Here is an 18414-nt window from a genome sequence, read left to right as displayed (position 1 = left end):
ACAGCATATAGTACAGTTTAGCATTTATTATATACCACAGCATAGAGAAGCAAAGAGATGTTAACTGGAAGCTAACAATGCTGATGTAGAGCATCAGACCACGCATAGCTAGAAAAAAATATATGCTAAAGGATCAGCAAACATTTTTCACTATAACTTTATTTCAGTTCTGCAATGATACATCTGTAAATATCAAACTCAAACTGAAGACTTGAAAAGAAACAACTCACAGGCATCATGCTTTATTTCATAAATTATCCATATATCAATACATAAATTCTTTTATAATCAGGAATTTTTCAATCACAAACAATATACATACAAAAGGTTAATATTACGTTATTCAGATTTTCTTTTCTTTTTTAACTTCAATTTTGTGACACTTTTGATCCTCCATTTGCCCTTGCACAAACTTCAATGATGTAACTCAAGCAGAAAACCTAAAGGCTAAAATTAACTGCATAAAACGTTACGGAATTTCTGAATTCTAATCTCGATTCATTGTAAATGTACATAAACCGATAACATGACAAAAACTTTAGTGCAGATAGTGTGAGGAAGATCTTAGACTTAATATCTCAAAGTAAACAACCATAGCCTCAGATCTTATCCAAGTTATCTCTTCCCAGCACAAATGTGGTGACCTTTCTACAGTATAGATGCTTAATTACTTTCCTCCTTGCACCCACTGAAAAGCTGTGACTTAAAGGTTAGCTTCTCCAAGCTGTTATATGCCAAGGTATTTGATGCACAGTTTAAATTGAAGAAGAGGTAGATGGTTTCAGTCCTTCATTGTGCTTATTATCAGATACTGATGTTCAGAAATGTTTCATATAGAGAGAATTTAAAACGAACTAATTCGCTAATCGTGACCTGTGCAACAGGTTTAAACAGGCTGACACTGAAAGACTGATTATATCACTGTATGTAATGTCAATTTTTGGGAGCACAGAGAACTTTGTTGGTTGGTTATAAAACAAATAAAAGGTGGTTTTAAAGACACTGTCTCTAATTGTAAATTAAATCTCTGCAGCAGTGTGAATAAGTAAAAGAAAAAATCCAAAGCCGTTCTAAATTCATGCTCCAGTCAACTGAACACTGATTCTGAAGTTTGATAAAAAATAAAAAATATATTACAATCAAGATATCGCAAATTTGGATTTAATCTGCAGAGAGGAAATTTTAAATGTTTGCTATCATAACCAAATCATTCGTACTGCGACCCTTTTAAAGCTTAGTTCTCACCCTCATTACCTTGTATGGAACTATGTCAGAACATGGCTTCAGTTGTCTAGCTCAGTCAGACAATGCAACACAGTACAGAGGTTGCTGGCCATGTTTGTGTCCATGCCGGTGGTGCTCTTTAGGTCTTAAGCCACAGACAGCAAGGTGCAGGTAGATGACACACTGGAGGAACGCCCATGGACACTGTTGTTGTTATCCAGAATTCCTGATGCAAACTGCATCTTTGATGTGGTGCAACACCCAAAAGTTCTGGCCAATTCAGGGCAGAGGGCCAGAGCTAGTTTCTGAAGGACTAGACAGAATTTCTTGCGAAAGTTTCGGTTTATCCAGAAATAGAAGATGCAGTTGAGGAAACCATTGGAAGTTGGTAGCCAGACCACTACAAACTCAATCCACTCTGGTATACTGCTACCTGTGACTGCTGTAAGGCAGAAAACAATGAGTGTTAAGGCAAGTATCAACAAAGTGAAAACAACGTACCTAGCAAAAGACAGCGGCTACTTTGACCTGCTCCCTTTTTACAGAGCAAGTAGCTCTGTATGTTTTCTTTGTCTAATTTTCACACCAGAGGCCCTTCATGGGGTGACACAAATTCCTAAAAGTGTTAGTATAATTAGTGTTAGTATAACTGCAAAAGGAACCTCCTGAGACGGAGCTGGGGATATTTCACTTGGCATTATGAGAGAAACTAAAAAAAGTCTGCTTTGGAGGTGCTTGCCTTACCCCTGAAAGCAATGATATAACCCATCAAACTAACATTTGTCTGAGTCATATAACTGGCCCCAAATCAGCTTTTTATTTACAATAATAATAATAACAAAAATATTTTTTTAAAGGGAAATGGACCTATCAATAGCCATCTAATACAATTTTTAATAAACACATTCAAATACTTACTTTTGAATTCTCTTACGGCCTTTGAAACCACAAATAAGAAATACACCAAGACAAACAAGTACATGTGAAGTTTACCTCTTCCAGTTAAGCTTATATAATCAAAGACTATCTAAACCTAAAAAAGCAAAGCTTGCTACAAAATAAGCCAGTTATATGAGTAGTTCTCAGATATTTTGTCCCAGTAAATGCCACAATTATAGACATAAACAGACTATATTACATGGGATATATTCATATATGAAATGAGGATGGTAGAAGAAAATCATCCACCATCCTCACACACTCACTTTACGTATCTAGTGAGGTTTTGCTTACCATTGTAGATCATTGCTGCCATGCAAGGAGTCCAGCAGATGTAGTAGGCTCCCATCACAGGCACAAGCACTCTGGAAGGCACATTAAGCCTACTGCGCCGCGCGCTGTCATATTTGCGCAGTTTTAACCTCTGTCTCTTGGCTGCACACCAGACTTTTAGGTTTGCAAATGTCATGATGATAGAGCAAGGGAAAAATATTACACATGTCAAGCTTAGGGAGTATCCAATATTTGTAGAGTAAGATGGGTTGCAGACCAGTGATGCGGTGGAAAAATGAACTTGGATGATGCCATCTGGTAATGATATCGGCGAGAGTAAAATGGGAGGAAAGCACCAGGCGAAGGCAATCAGAAACAGCGTCCTTTTCCTTGTCAGCAGAGATGAGTACTGAAGCGGGTAAAACACCGCAATGTACCTCTCCAGGCTTATCATGGCCAGTGTGTACATGCAGGTGGAGTAGACGGTGGCATTGCAAAAGGCCACAAGGTGACAAAAACCATCTGGACCTTCAGTGTAATCCTTTAGCAGACTCACCCAAAGGTTCAAGGGCATGACCAGCAGTCCGAACGCAGAGTCTGCTGCAGTGAGCGAGAGGAGAAAGTACCGAGAGTTTCTCGACCAGCCGGACACTGAGGAAGTAATAGCCAGGAGAACTGCAATGTTTCCCAACGTGACCACGACGCCCAAAACGATTATTATGCTTATTTTGACGGAGCGGTGGGAGAGCTCCTGCTGTCTCTGAGAGTCAAACTCTGACATGTTGAAGTCGTCCGAAGTCGAGAGGTTAAGGGCTGTATACATTGTTCTACACGGTGATACAAGTGGAAACAAATCATAAGTAAACCACAGACACACAAAAGAAAAGAAAGAAAGTTGACGAAATTTTCTAAAGAAATCAAAAATATGAGCAAAATATGTGGCCGTTCGCTGCTAGGCTAACACTACAATCAGCAGCACACCTGAGGCAATTAGCGCTGGGTGGTAAATGCATTTACTGCAGCCATGCTTCAGCTCAGAAGCAGGCTAATCACGGTTAACTTTTCAGTATTTTATGAACTAAGTGGATGTTTTTATTATTATTATCATCTAATTTTTTATATTAACCATGGGTGGTTTAGCTGAAATGATTGTTTCTTCAACATGATCAGGTATTGCCCACATCATTGCTATACCCTGTAACTTAAAGGGATCTAAAAATGGAATTCTTACTAGTGTTAGTATAAATCTAAATATTCAGGACCATAAAGGGAAAGATTCCTTTATCAGCCCAAAACCATCTAACCTTTCCATTTCTATTATATTCTATTTTAGTGAGCTAATTTTCCTAACATCTATTAATATGTGTGCGCATATTGAGTGTTATGTGCAGAGATATTTCTCCTACACATTAGGGCAAACTACCAGGAAACCACTTAGCACAGCAGGTCAAAAAACATATTTCCTGTTCTATGTCCTAATCCTCTAATCTAATCTAATCTAATCTAATCTAATCTAATCTAATCTAATATAATATAATATAATATAATATAATATAATATAAAGCAACTATTGTCCTGAATTGGCACTATATGTGAATCAAACTGAAAAGACCTGAATTAACATGACAGCAACACTGTACTACAAAATAGCCTGTAAAACAGGTATGCATGTTTCCACCACCATTACTATTTAAATTGTCCCCATTTGTTGTACACTAAGGTGGAAGAAAGTAAAAATATCACTTCTGACTCTATTCACAGCCTATTCCGTCAACTTGTTCCTTCTAGCTTCCAGGCCAGCCCATCTTGACAGGTTTCATCACCTGAAATAACAATGAGTCAGACAACAATTCATCACTACCAGAAAGGTCCCACAGAAGACATACACACTGTCAGCCTGACGTCTCGCTACCAATCATGGTCCAATTTCCACCATCACACACCATTAGTGTCAACCATTCCTTCACCTCCTTTTCAAGCTCAAATCTGTGCCATCGTCTCTTCTTCAAATAAATAAATAAATAGACATACAGCAACTACATGACACAAGGGTAAGAAGAGGGCTGGAAAGTGTCACCGACCTTTCCCACTTAGGTAACCAGGAAACCATCTGTTTCAGCAACATTCTTCTGTGTGACTCTCTGCTATGTGAAACTGCAGTGGAACTAAGATGCGATATTTGTAATGTAGACTTCTAAAAATACACTACACAATGAATTTTCTTAGACTGGCTTCACAGTCATCAATCCTCTTCCTCTCCTAAGAATCCATTACATGTTATTAATTTTGAAGAGAAGCTGCTGCACATGGGATAAATCTGTTCTGCAAAAGCTACACAGCACATCTACAAGACGAACTGCCTGTGACACACTTTTTCCCCTACAGATCCTCCACAGTAGAAGTGACAGCTATATTTGATATATGTATTTCTCATTGTCCTAATGAGAATATTTCTCTCTATTTAGTGCAAAGCCTGGAGGAGATGGACTGAAGGTCTGTGGTTAATATTCTACCTCCTTTTCCCTCCTTCATATTCATTGCACCCTCGACTGCATGCTTTCTTACCTGATGCTTTCTTATTTTCAAAGGATGTAGAATTCCAATATCAATGGGTGCAAGCTCTCAGATCTTTAAAAAGAGCAATGTCACTTTATACAGGTGTTCTGTTATGGGTAAAAGTCTATCCATCCATTCATTCTCTTCTGCTGCAGCACAGTGGCACTGTGGTTAGCGCTGTTGTCTAATAGCAAAAGGTCATGCGGTTGACTCCACCATCCACCTGGGCCTTGGTGTGTGGAGTTTGCATGTTCTCCCCATGTTTTCCTGGACTCTCTCTCCAGGTACTCCAGCTGCCTTCAACAGTCCAAAGAGATGCATTTAGTTTGATTAGGTTAACTGGTGATTCTAAATTGATGTGAACGTGACTGTAGTCTGTCTCTCTGTATTAACATTTTATGTCAGTGGAATCAAAAGAATATAATATTCAGAATAAAGTACAACAAAAAAGCAACATTGCTTTAAAGTGGCATTTGATGTAGATAAAAAAATAAAGCTTAATCATTTATTTGTTAATTTTAGTACAATACGAATTGTTAGCGATGAAGCATCTATTTACAAAGCAGAAACTGCAGCTGGTTTCCACCAGCTGCAGTTTCCAGCAATGCGAATTGGTATCATTTGCATGCGTGCATGTTATTCTGTCTGCCTGGAAACATGATAGCTTTTGAATGAATTCTAGAAAAAGTTGGGTCATGTTAACAATTCATTAAAATTTGACTTACATCCACTGAGGTGTTCAAGGTCAACTAGGAGTGTGGTGTGGATTGTCAACATAAATATTGTAAACATCATGCCATATTTGACCTCTGACCTCTCCTTCAAGGGCAATAGATTGATCTGAAGGTCAAAGTGATAATAATGCTATAGCCGTTTAAAAATATGTTTCTTACTGCTAACATTTGTACTGACAGTATATAGACATATGGGGATTCTAAACATCATGTTCCTTTGGACCTCCGACTGCTTCTTCAAAGGAAACTAAGGTCAAACTTTCATAAATTATCTTTTATCTTTAAAATTAAAATTCTACTGCCTTTGTTTCTATTGGCAACATTTACCAAATGGTACTCTTGTATGGGGATTCTAAATATCACATTTTAGGCCATATCCAAATGTTATGTCACATTTGAAGTCTGATCTCATTTTTACATTTCACATCTGTCTTTCTTTCAAGCTGACCCCAAAATATATCATATCTTTAAAAATGTGTTGTCAAGAGGACGAGGATGAGCTGCCTAGTTAGTTAGAAATATGCTGCATTATATAATAAACTTAAGTTATTCATGTCCACTCATTTACAAATCAATACCTAATATCCATTACCAACTCCTACATGCAAAAGTCTGCACTTTGTACTTGTTTTTACCGCACTGCAAACCTCTTAAAGTACATTTAAAAAGAACAAAGAAAATAAAATGATATATACAAAACACAGTATTATTCCCTTAAAAATAAATACTGCAAAGAGAGTGAGCTACCTTGAGGTAGGTTTGGGCTCTCAGAGTACTTCTTGTTAATGCATGTAGTAATATGGGCCCTTGAAATGTTCAGCAGTCAAGAGGTAGTGCAAAGTAGCCTATAATAGATTTACTTGAGTGAATTCAGTACAGTACTCAATTAAATGCACTTTATTTATTTACCACGTCTGCAAATATCAGATCCATATATTTATCACATGAAATCTTTCGCTGAGCTAGAAGTAAAATATTCAGTGCACATTTCTGAGAAAAGACAGAAATGCACATATCCTCACAGTTCATTCATAAATCTATCTGTGTCTTTTGAGCATCTCTGCGTGGCTCAAATCCTAAAGTGTTTCCATGTGACAGAGAGGGAGGGTTTGTGTGCGTGTTTCGATGTCAAGTCTACATGTGTGGGCGTGCACACGCAAGCACTTCTTGCCCAAAGCTGTATCTGTAAATGTAGTTGATCTCAGGCGAACATGAGTGAGATACAGAGAGGATGAGTTTCTACATGTGTGCAATTGAATATCCTGTGAGTGGGCGGACTCCTCCATTGGCCACCTACTGTACAGTACTTCCTGATGTAGGGGAAAGTAGCCATTGATTTCATCTGTCTGTGCATGTGTGCGTATGTGTGTATGAGAGAGAGAGGGTGTTTGTGTGGGCTGCAAAGCTATCTAATTCTACCAGCAAGGATGATGTTTAGGGGAGATAGTATAGCACGAGGTTTGATGAGCGATTGTGTGAAAACTTCATGTCTGTCTTGACCGTGTCTAACTGATAACAAGGTTTCGCCAGCACTGACACAACCAACCTGGCAGGTTGGACGTTATTAAAGCGGTGTCAGACATACAGTATATTCTTGTTGGACCTACACATCAATGTATTCCCCCTTTAGACTCAAATAAGAAGGACAGTGCAGAGAAAGAAGTGCAAAAACCAAATCGAAAGAGAAAAAGTGCAGATGAATCATACTGCAAATTGAATACAAATATCATTGAAATAGCATTTATACAGCTCTGCTTGTTCATAATATTCCCATTCATGAACAAAATGCTTTAATATAACAAGTGATTTAAACACTATGAAATGAGGACCGTATTTATGAGGTTTCCTTTGTGTTTCATGGGCACTGAAAAACACATTGGAGAGAGTCTATTAATAAAGTCTGACTTATTAGTACAAATATAATGATTTGAGAAACATCTTTTATTGTGCATGAAGTGAAAGACAGAAATCGGGTGCTATAGATTCCTAAAGAAATTATAAAAATAAACAAAAACCCAAAACAATCCATCCAATTTAAGCAGCACATTTTGACCCGGTTACACAATGTTTGTATGTCACAGTGCCTCTGCTTCACTCCCATGTACAAAAATACCTACAGTGAGGCTAGAATTTCAGCCTCGCATAAGAGCCTTTCTCCTCCCATTTAAAAAGCCTGAGTATTGAATATCATTGAAGCTCTTTTTGCTTTCAGTTGTTTTCCCAGAATCAGAGCTGAATTCAACTATGTTGCATTTGTAGCCAGTCTTACACAACAGGGGTCTCATTCTCTTTTTGAAAAAGGTCTTTTAGACATTGAAAAAAAAAAGAATATCTAAGAGGGTATATTATGCTTTGGTGTTGACCTTTAATTTCACCAGTGGTTGCAACTTACATAGAACCACACAAGCAGAAAACTACACAGTCCCTTGGTAGCCTTGCTGATTTTCTGTATGGGAGCTTTATTTTGAATCCAGCTGCTTTCCACTGACCTGACCAGATTCTAAGGTATTAAAGGCTGCTTTCGTTATATACAGCAGACTTTTAAGAATCATACATCATATTGTAACCATACTGAAGTCTCTATTTGCTATTAAGTTCTGTATAGAATGATAAGTTAGCTTCAGAACTGGGTAGGAACAACAGATTAAATAATATTGAGCTATTTACATTTTTACATTTTTTTCAGTCATAGAGAAATCTTTGGTAAAAAGATCAAAGCTAAACAATGGAAATCAAATAAATATTTTAACCTTTGAATCATATTTATCGTGGAGCAAAATGTGAACCTTTCTCTGTAGCTTATCTGGGCTGCCATTTCCATTCCTTGGGTCAAAGATAAGGCACCAAATTAGATATTAGTGTTGAATAAATACTGACATTTAGGCAGTCATCCGTGGAATCACAGTATATGAAGCAAAAACTGAGTTTGTACAATTCTAATGAATTTGAAAGTCACGATTTGTTTACTTTTCAACATAGCCTGAACTTCCCTAGGCAAGCTTTCTTGCAATATCTGTAAGTATACTTCATTAATAGATTTCCAGGTTTCATGAAGGACATTCAAAGCTTTTCTCTAGATGTTGGCTTTTGCATTTGTTGTCTTTTGTTCTGTTCTCTATAAAGATGATCCCACACTGCTTCAGTAATGTTGAGGTCTGGGCTCTGGTGACGGCCAGTCCATGACTGATAGTGTGGCACTGTGTGTTTTTCTATCCAGGTATGCTTTTTCTGCATTGACAGTGTGTTTGGGATCATTGTCATGCTGAAAAATGAATCCGTTTGCGATCAGTTGGGTTGGAGATCTGCATTGTGGATCAAAATCTTATGCTTCACTGAGCCTCCACAAAGTTTTACAGATTACTGTAGATACTCCACATTATACTTCTTTCCTGACCCCGTCCTTACATACAGATGATGATTTGAACCAAAAATTTCAAATTTGGATCAATTTGGATTAACCTGTTGCCACTGATTTTCAACACAGGTCTTGTGTAATTTAGCATACCACACCCCTTTCTCCCATTTCCCTTCTTTAAAAAGGTTTCTTGACAGCCACTCTTCCTCTGAGCCATTTCTGATGAGGCGTCAATGTCGTTTGATTGTTAGAGTCTTAAGCTTTCAGTACAAAGGGCCTTGTGGCATTTGTTGTGATTTGGTGCTATATAAATAAATTACATTAATTAATTAATTAATTGGGCAGCACGGTGGCACGGTGGTTAGCACTGTTGCCGCACAGCAAGAAGGTCCTGAGTTCAATTCCAACATCAGGCCGGGGTCTTTCTGTGTGGAGTTTGCATGTTCTCCCCGTGTTTGTGTGGGTTCCCTCCGGGTACTCCGGCTTCCTCCCACCGTCCAAAGACATGCAGCTTGTGGGGATAGGTTAATTGGATAACCCAAATTGTCACTAGGTGTGAATGTGCAAATGAATGTGAGTGCGAATGGTTGTTTGTCCCTGTGTGTTAGCCCTGCGACAGACTGGCGACCTGTCCAGGGTGTACCCCGCCTCTCGCCCTATGACAGCTGGGATAGGCTCCAGCGCCCCCCGCGACCCTGAAAAGGATAAGCGGAAGTGAATGGATGGATGGATGGACATTAATTAATTAAAATTGAGCAGTAAATTGATTAACACCATCCCGGGATATGCGCCAATAGCATGCCACTTTGTTGGTGCAAAAATATTATTTTATGCCTATGAAACTGTGATACCTTTGACATTTTTAGTAGATTCAACTAAATAAACACTTAAAAACAGTGCTAAAAGATACAGTTTAAAATTGGGATTTATATGTTATATGTAGACAGAATACTGGTTCATCCCATGATTTAGGTGCCTTTTTTATGGAGTGATTCATACATCAGTGTTAGGTGGCTTAACATAGAAACACATTTCTCTTAAAATGGTCAGGCATGAGAACTGGAGTGAAAATGAGTGAAAAAGCAGCCAATTTCCAAAGGGAAACTTTTAAATTCTCCAGAAATGGAAAACTATTCCTCGGGACTATTTTAAAAATAACAAATTAGCCTTTTTGGAAGCAAAATATTAAAAAAAAAAAAAAAAAGAGGTTTGGCTCAAGACTTTTGCACAGTATAATGTTATGTTTTTTACTCCACAGTTTTTGTGAAATCTGCCAGTGAACGGTATTGCTTGGAAACTGAAATTAAAACATTTATGTGCTCAATTCCAAGAATATCATAAATTGAAATAATTGATGTCTTTGTGTTAGATGAGGTCACCTGTGCTCGCTCTAAAGCTTAGTTCATTCTACTCTAGACTAAGTTCTGACAGAATTACAGCTATATAACTGCAGTAACTACCCTTGTGTGGTTGAGTAATTGTGAAAGCTGAAAGAGCTGTAGCAAGTAAGGTCTCAGAATTATTGTGCTTTCATCTTTACAGCACATCCTTGGCCACAAAGGCTCTAAACCATCATAAGATTATTCACAATGGTAAAGCTTGGCAGGATGACAAAATTATTTGTAAGGCCAATAAGCCAATCAAATGGAGTGTGTGCCAGTCTCGTTAAAAGTATACAAATGGGAAAATCCAGGATAAACTATTAATCTTTTATTGCTTTTATATTCCCAATATTTGTTGCTCTAGACATCAGCGGGCCTCCGGTATTTTATCCAGATGTGGCCGAGTGATCAGGCAGATAAGAGAGATGCAAGTGCAACAATTAAAAAACTAAGGCATCCCCCAAACAGTAAATAATATAAGACCTGAACATTATTTACATGTTGAGTGAAAAGTCCACAATTCAGGTCACATGTTTTGGTTAAAACTGGCCACTTTTGACAGCACTGGCCAGTTTTAATCAAAGTCTCCTTGGCTTGTGTGTCTGCAAGCATAGCTGACTTTCTCTTATCAGTTGGTTCCTGTTGATTGTGCAGAGAAATGTTTATTATGTGACGTCATCCATTTGTGCGTCAAACCTTTGATGCTGAGTAACATGGGTTGAATAACAATGAGCCAACTGGGGGAAAATGTGCCTGAAAATCCTGGCAATTACAGTTATGGCAGCATTTTTCTCCTCCTCCTGCAGTTGTACTTACCTCAGAAAATGCAGCTTATTAGCAGCCAGATATGCCGACATTCAGCATTCATAACACAAGTGGTTTTTAAAAAAAGGTCTCTGGGCATCCGGCATCCAGCGCCAAACACTCTTCATTTTAAAATGCTGGTTTTTGATGAAGTTACTTATGAATTCAGGTCTTTGGAAAAACAAAATAGTAGAGCAGATACTGATGTACGGTGGAGTTTTGTATGGCTCACGTCACATTCAAGGTCTTGGAAACATCAGTGGTTTTGATTTATTATAAAGAATGCCAGCAAAACACAAAATAGTACATGGATAAATTAAAGAAAAGCAACTTCGGCTGAAGGAATAATTGGGGGGGGGGGGGAAAAAGAGGAAGATTGGCTCTTTGAGAATGCATTTTGGCTGAGAATTGCTTCGAGCTGGATCCGAAATTGGAGGCCTATTTGTTATTTTGTATAATTTTGGTTACATATCGAAGCATTTTTACAAATTAAAACCTCAACCTCATGGTGCTGCTAGTGAAAAAAATTGGGGTAGATTGTGTCCTTAGGATACATCTTACAAGGTTTCTATCCAGAAGAGCCTTTTCAATCAAAGTGGTGCTGGTGGATCCTTCAGCTGCTTGGCACTGCCATTTCTGGAGTGATGCAGGAGGATTGGCTACACTGACAGTGTAATACATTTAGTAGACCATATAATCCAATTATAGCCAGTCCATTACTACAATTAATGTAATAAAATCAACACTGTAAGTATAATGAGAAAAGCTCATTATGTATTTTTATGTATACAGATACAGCATGCTTATAAGTGCATGTACTAATTATTATACTAATACTAGTCATGTTTTTGGCATTGTTGGCCCTGCCATTATGCAGAAAGCAGACCCTCACACATAGAGCTGCAGACACAGAATCATCATATAGCTTATATTTATCTTGTATTTTGAACCATATAAAGAGACCAGGGCTGAATATGAAGCTGGCAGAGTTGAAGATGGTCAGATCAGATTAGAAATGAATATATCAGAGACACAGCTCAGGCTCAGCAGTTTGGAGACAGCTAGACATGTGCAGAGGAGGGGTAGTGGATATATTGGAAAAAGTATGCTGAATATGAAGCTGCCTGCCAGAAGGAAAAGTGGAAAATCTCAAATAAGATTCATGGATTTAGTGAAAGAGGACCTGCAGAGGGCTGGTGTGATGAAGGAGGATCAGGTGATGGGGTAAGATGGAGGCAGATGATCCACTGTGGCGAACCCTAAAGGAGGCAGCTGGAAGAAAAAGAAAACAGAATTATTGTACAGACTGTAATTTGTAGACTGACTTCTATCAAGCTTAACAAGAGGTTAGGCAACATCAGTTGATAGGTGCCACAGATGAAATCTTATTGAGGAAAACAAGGATGCATTTAAAAGCCTATGAATGAGCAGAACAATGCTCATCTGCCACAATCGTCTTCAGCACAAGACAGCCACCGTCGGGCTCACATGCACAAATGTTTTTGCTTTATTATTATGATCTGTTGTCAAGACTAACAAATGGTGCCGTCTGACAATGCAGCTTTATTGAATAAAAAATAAGATCTTAAAAAAAAAGTTGTAATTGAGACAACAGGCAGCTCATTGGCTCATCATAACAGCCAATTTTTGCACATTGAAAATCTTCAATGATCTGTTGTTTAGCTCTTTAACCGGCCGTTTTACATGTGACAACTATCATTGTTGAATAATGGAGCACTGGACTTGGAGAGCTTACATCTCTCCCCATGCTTGCTTCCCTCCCCCTCAGTCTACATTCCCTCCTGTTCTGGATTCACTGCTGTTTATCTAAGTAGAGGCAGTTACTTTCCATAGAATCCCCCAGGATTTCATCCTCATATGAAGCTTGTTTACCATTCACATATTGGTGCCCTGTGCTCTCGGTTTCTCTCTCGGTGTAACTAAATGGAAGAACAGGAAAAGATGGGTATCTATTATCCAAACATCACAAACACAGCATATTTTATAGCTGAAAACAGAATAAAATGAACACTAGAACAGCACAAATTGTGCACTACAGCTTGCTGGTGTGAAACTACAATCTACCTTGTTGCTTGATAAATGACATTCGATTTCATTTATTCATTTCTTTTACTGCCATGCTTCCGTTCTCTACTGTTTTTTTCAGAACCGCTATATTACCACTATCTTTGACTGTCAGGCTGCATAAAAACCACAGGTACAAGGACTCTGTGCCTTACCTTATGAGACGGTGAATCACAGACCACATTTGAGCACATAGGTAAGCCCATAGGTAACACAAGGATTTCTGTGTACACTGATGTTCTTAATTCATAGGAATTAAGAATACTTTCAGTCGCTCCCTTATTCAAAATGTGGTCACCACAGCAGGTAGTGCTGCATGTTTGATTTGGCACATTGTTATGCCTTCCCTGATACAACCTCCTCCCAGGATTGATCGCTTGTTAGGCAAATGCGTAAATCATTCAGTGACTCTTATTTTCGTGGAGAAATTATCGACATTCTCTACATCCTTGTCTATATCTTTCTCTATTTACATTTTGTAAAATTTTGTGTTCCTGTTAAACCATTTATAATTTTATTGAGTATATTTCAGATTTGATTTTATTTGTACTTCCTATATTTGTTTATTTTTCCTGCCTGTCCTGTTCCAATAAGCTGACAAATGGCATAAATGGCGTGACATAAAAACCTACAGGCTTAAGAACCTGCAGGCTTAAGAATAGCTTGTTAACAGCAGAAATGACTTAAACTGGTTAAAACTTAAATCACAATTTAAAAGAATTTTTCAGATTTCCGTGAAAAATAATGAATAATGGCAGTGACCAAGTGTTTCTGAGGAAGACGAAAATATAGTAGAATTAATGATCAGATCAGGATTTAGTTCAGGCAGTGCTCCATTACTGGAGCATCGTGTAAAATAATAAAAGTTTCACAGTATTATTCAGCCCTCAAGCTTTGGAAACTAATTTGCCTAATCAGATGGTAAGCTGCATGACTTTTTTGGGGTGTATAAAATTTACAAAGGAATTTAAAAGAGCACTTTTATTTGATTTCTGGCAAAATTTTGACTCAAATCTTTAAAGATTTGATGATTTTGGCTTACACTGACTGTTAATTACACAAGTTATGTAAGTAAAGACTTTTAACTTGAATGTTTTATTTGTAAAGATCAGATGTGTTATTCAAGTCTTCCCTTGGGTTTGTTTTTCTTTTTTTGGTTTTTGAGCAGTATAATATGAGTTGAGTTGGCTGGGTCTCCCTGTGCTTGTGTTCTCTCTGGGTTCTCCAAGACACGGGGAAGACAGGGTTGAAGCTGTATTTTATGGCAGTACAATAAATGACAATAAATCTTAGCAAAGGTGTTAATTGTCAGTCTAGAATTTTAGTTCTGGTTGGTCCTTGTTACCTCTAATATACATGAATTTATTAAATTCATCTGAATAAAATTTTGGGATCTGATAAATGAGTAGCAGTGTCACAATGTAACCATGTGGACAGTTAAGCAGAACAGTTAACAAAAATCAAGCTCTTTATAAAAGCTGATTTCTACGTTTAAACAACAAATGATCCAAAAAGGGTAAAATTCATAAACTATTGGGACAAATAAAGAAGAAAACACAGAGAAACAAAGTAAGAACCATAAACAGTACAACACAACAAGTAAAGACAGGACCTTATGTATATATTAAGGACTGATTAAGGACTGGACACAGGAGGGAACTGAAAAACAGAGGCACGCAATCACCTACAGGTAAGATATGTCTGTGAAGGTTCTCAGTCATTCAGGTCATCGTAGTCAAAGGAGCTTGCAAAGAAAAGCGTCTGGACTTCTTTAAGTTACTTGAAGACGTTTCACCTCTAGGTTTTTCTCCCACTAGGTTTATATCTGGGACTCTCCACCATTTGACCTTAGAACTGAAGAAGCTTCTCGGATGAGAGGTGAAACGTCTTCAAGTAACTTAAAGAAGTCCAGACGCTTTTCTTTGCAAGCTCCTTTCACCTACAGGTAAAAACAACCAGGGTAGTGGGGAATGGCAGACAGGAAGCAAAACTATTACATGACATCACAGGAACACTAACCTTCAAACTAAAAGACTAAGGAGCCAAAAGGAGATGAACAGCATGAGTCTTAACACTTAATAAGAGAACAGAGAGAAGCCAAGACACAAACAAGCCCAAGGGAAACACAACAGAAACACTAGTTACTGCTACTAATGATAAAAAACAAAACAAAAAATAAGAGAAAACATAACATAATTATGCATACATAAATGCTAAAGGATCAGAAATTTGACTTTATCAAAAGATATAAAGTGATGTATGAAATAAAACTTTAAAAAATCTAGACCAAATTTGATGTGATTTTATGATTTTGGAAAATTTAACTATTTATAATTACGGCTTACAATCAGTCATGTCTTGGTCAGCTTACTAAGTCACTAAATCTAATTAAAAATAATAAAATAAAATAAAATGATTGAAAAGCTAAACAAAAAACAATCTAAAATGGACTGGTGCTTATAGCGCCTTTCTACTTGTTTGAGCACTCAAAGTGCTCACAAATGTCTTATATGGGCTGATATTCTAACAATGACTCCATCTATGAATCATTAACATGGCAGCAGTGGTGCTGATAAATATGGATGTTTGCAGCATCACTTCTGTCAAGTGGAGGCTTCAATATGGACATGCTGGCACAGAGAGAGAAATGTGTTTCTGACTGCTGCATCCCCATGTGTCACAGACTTGACAACTCTCTTTCATTCCCTCCATTTACTGTCATTTCCACTCACCCAGCACCTGTGATTTATCATAGCAGTAGCAGGAAAAATGAATATGAGATTAAACGAATAAATCTGCTGGTTTACCTTGCTGATTAGATTGAAAGGGAACTTAAGCTAGCGAGCAAAGTATAGCGGAGCTGGGTAATAAAGTGAAGGAGAAAGGCCTCTTATTTCTTAGACCACTGGACTAGACAACAGATAATGTAAGTTTAACATCAATGCAATTCACTCCTAATGGCACTCGCTGGAGGGAGGCACATGGATGCAGCTGTTAGCACGATCACCCGGCGGTTGGCTTGATCCTTTCTGTGCGGATTTTGCATATACTCCCCGTGCTCGTGTGGATGTTCTCTGGTTTTCCTACACGGTCCACAGTCATGTATTTGTCTATGTCATTGAGAGAGCATTATTTGCTTGTAGAAAGAAAATATGTAGACCATTTTGCTTCCAGCTTTCATTGTGTTTTCTGTGTCTAGTAAGGTTTTATGAAAATGTTTGTATCCTTGCTATTTGAGTGTTTTGAAAGGGGATTAACTTAATTCCTCTTACTTATGGAAGGACAAGTGAGAGATGAGTTGTTTGTAAATGGATATACGAAGGCTAAGATGTTGCTTCTAGCAAAACATCCACTTGAGATGCAATTTCAGTCAATTACTATGCAACAATTTCATAACCCACAAATCAAATTATATGCCCCCACTTATCCAAGCACTCCTTGCAAATATTTACCAGGCACGACAACGGCGCTGGTATTGTTTTAACCTTGTGTGTGTTTGTGTACGGTGTACGATGGTTTTGAGTACTTTGGTAGGTGTTTATAAGTTTGTTTGTGTCTGTCTGTCACGAAACTTGTAGGTGTAAAACTGAGATCAAAATATGCTGGAAGCATGCTCTCACAGCAGAGTGTTGAGTGAAAGAGCGCCAGAAGGGGAGCATAAGGTCTAATTGTTTGGTCATTAATAGGTGTGGTCTGAGAAGTCACTGGTGATTATACAGGCTGTAGTTATTTTTATATTACTGATTGTCTGAGGCATAATTTAAAAAAAAGACACGTTTTAAAAAAGGAGAATGCTGCATTTCTATAATACTTGTTATTTATGAAGCCATCTGTGCTACAACTTCAGCATACTGAAATAAAATCTTTAAAATTTTCCATCTGTCTGAAGAGAAGCACCTATAAGAATCAAACCAATCAGAGTTGACAAAAGTACAGAAGTACAGACATTCTGTACTTAAGTAGAAGTACAAATTTTTTGGAGGATCTTTCTATTTTTGTTCAAAGTTAACTGAACCTTGTGCAATATTAACATAATGATAAAATAATCTGACTAGATGGGAATACAACTTTAGTCTAACTTTTAAAAAAAATTCAGTTATACTCAGCTTGAATCTGAAGAAAAAGAAGGAGAATTATTTTCTGTTGCCTACATTGTAGAGGGTGACTTTGCCTCTAAACAGTCAGTCAGTACAGTCAGGGGTTAAATTGGATTCAGCAGGGGGGTTAGATTGGCTGTAATGGCTCAGTGTGGGGAAAAGAATCATAAGTCAAAATCATTTCTATTAAGAGCTCCAGTAGATTTTTTTAGTGTGTCGGCTCTGATCAGCTGACCCCAGCTGACTGTTACGAAATCAGTTTCACCCCGGTTCTTTTTATTCCTCGGGCATCCAGAGACGCCACCGGAGCTCAGTAGTCATTTTCACAAAACCTTTATTCATCTTTATTCATCTTCATTTAAGCATGCATCTTCTAGAAGGGGAGATGTGCCAGGCTGGTGTCCCTCTGCAGATTTTCCACTCCTTTGTTTGTTACAGCCAGCTTTATAGAAGTGACCACATCATAAAACTCCCATGGTGTGCTGCAAACTCTGTGTCTGTGTGTATGCACGAGCACGTGAGTGCCTGTGTGTGCGCGTACCTGTATGTCTATGTGAGTGCACGTGAGTGAATGTATGTGCGTACCTGTGTGTATGTGTGAGTGCACGTGAGTGAGTGTGCGTGTGGATGTGTGAGTGTAACAGTTTAAGCACTGTGTGTGTGTGTGTGTGTGTGTGTGTGTGTGTGTGTGTGTGTGTGTGTGTGTGTGCGTGTGTGTGTGTGTGTGCGTGTGTCTCTGCGTACGTGACTTCCTGCCGGTCATAAAAGTAATCTCCTCACCTAAGCTACACCAAATTCCTCTGCACAACAGAGAAAACAGAGTTAGCATATTACAAACACTGAGACCCCCACCCAGGTCTCCACTGGGGAATTTCCACTCGACATTAACTTCTCTTTGTCTTACTTTCACAGTTCAAAGTGGGGGAGGGCCTCCTAGAAATCTACTCCAAAATTCATGACACACT

The 18414-nt window shown here is 38.1% G+C and overlaps 1 protein-coding gene across 1 annotated transcript; it reads right to left on the bottom strand.

Moving 5' to 3' along the window:
• Positions 1 to 226: 226 nt before the first annotated feature.
• On the bottom strand, positions 227 to 3476 carry LOC113021704 (histamine H2 receptor). The gene is made up of 2 exons (XM_026166448.1): positions 2458 to 3476; positions 227 to 1666 (listed from the first exon to the last, which is right to left on the bottom strand). Exons 1-2 carry the CDS (start codon positions 3257 to 3259, stop codon positions 1371 to 1373), a joined length of 1098 nt encoding a protein of 365 aa, XP_026022233.1. The 5' UTR covers positions 3260 to 3476; the 3' UTR covers positions 227 to 1370.
• Positions 3477 to 18414: the final 14938 nt, after the last annotated feature.

Source organism: Astatotilapia calliptera, chromosome 1 (genome assembly GCF_900246225.1).
Source record: "Astatotilapia calliptera chromosome 1, fAstCal1.2, whole genome shotgun sequence".
In the NCBI taxonomy this organism is placed as follows: Eukaryota; Metazoa; Chordata; class Actinopteri; order Cichliformes; family Cichlidae; genus Astatotilapia; species Astatotilapia calliptera.
This window is presented reverse-complemented; position numbering and strand designations above follow the sequence as displayed.

Bases quoted from the DNA above. Each gene is read 5' to 3' on its own strand.
- LOC113021704 (XM_026166448.1), bottom strand. From the start codon at position 3,259: ATGTATACAGCCCTTAACCTCTCGACTTCGGACGACTTCAACATGTCA. The intron at 1,667-2,457 runs GTAAGCAAAACC...TCTGCCTTACAG, and splicing joins GGCAGCAATGATCTACAATG to CAGTCACAGGTAGCAGTATA.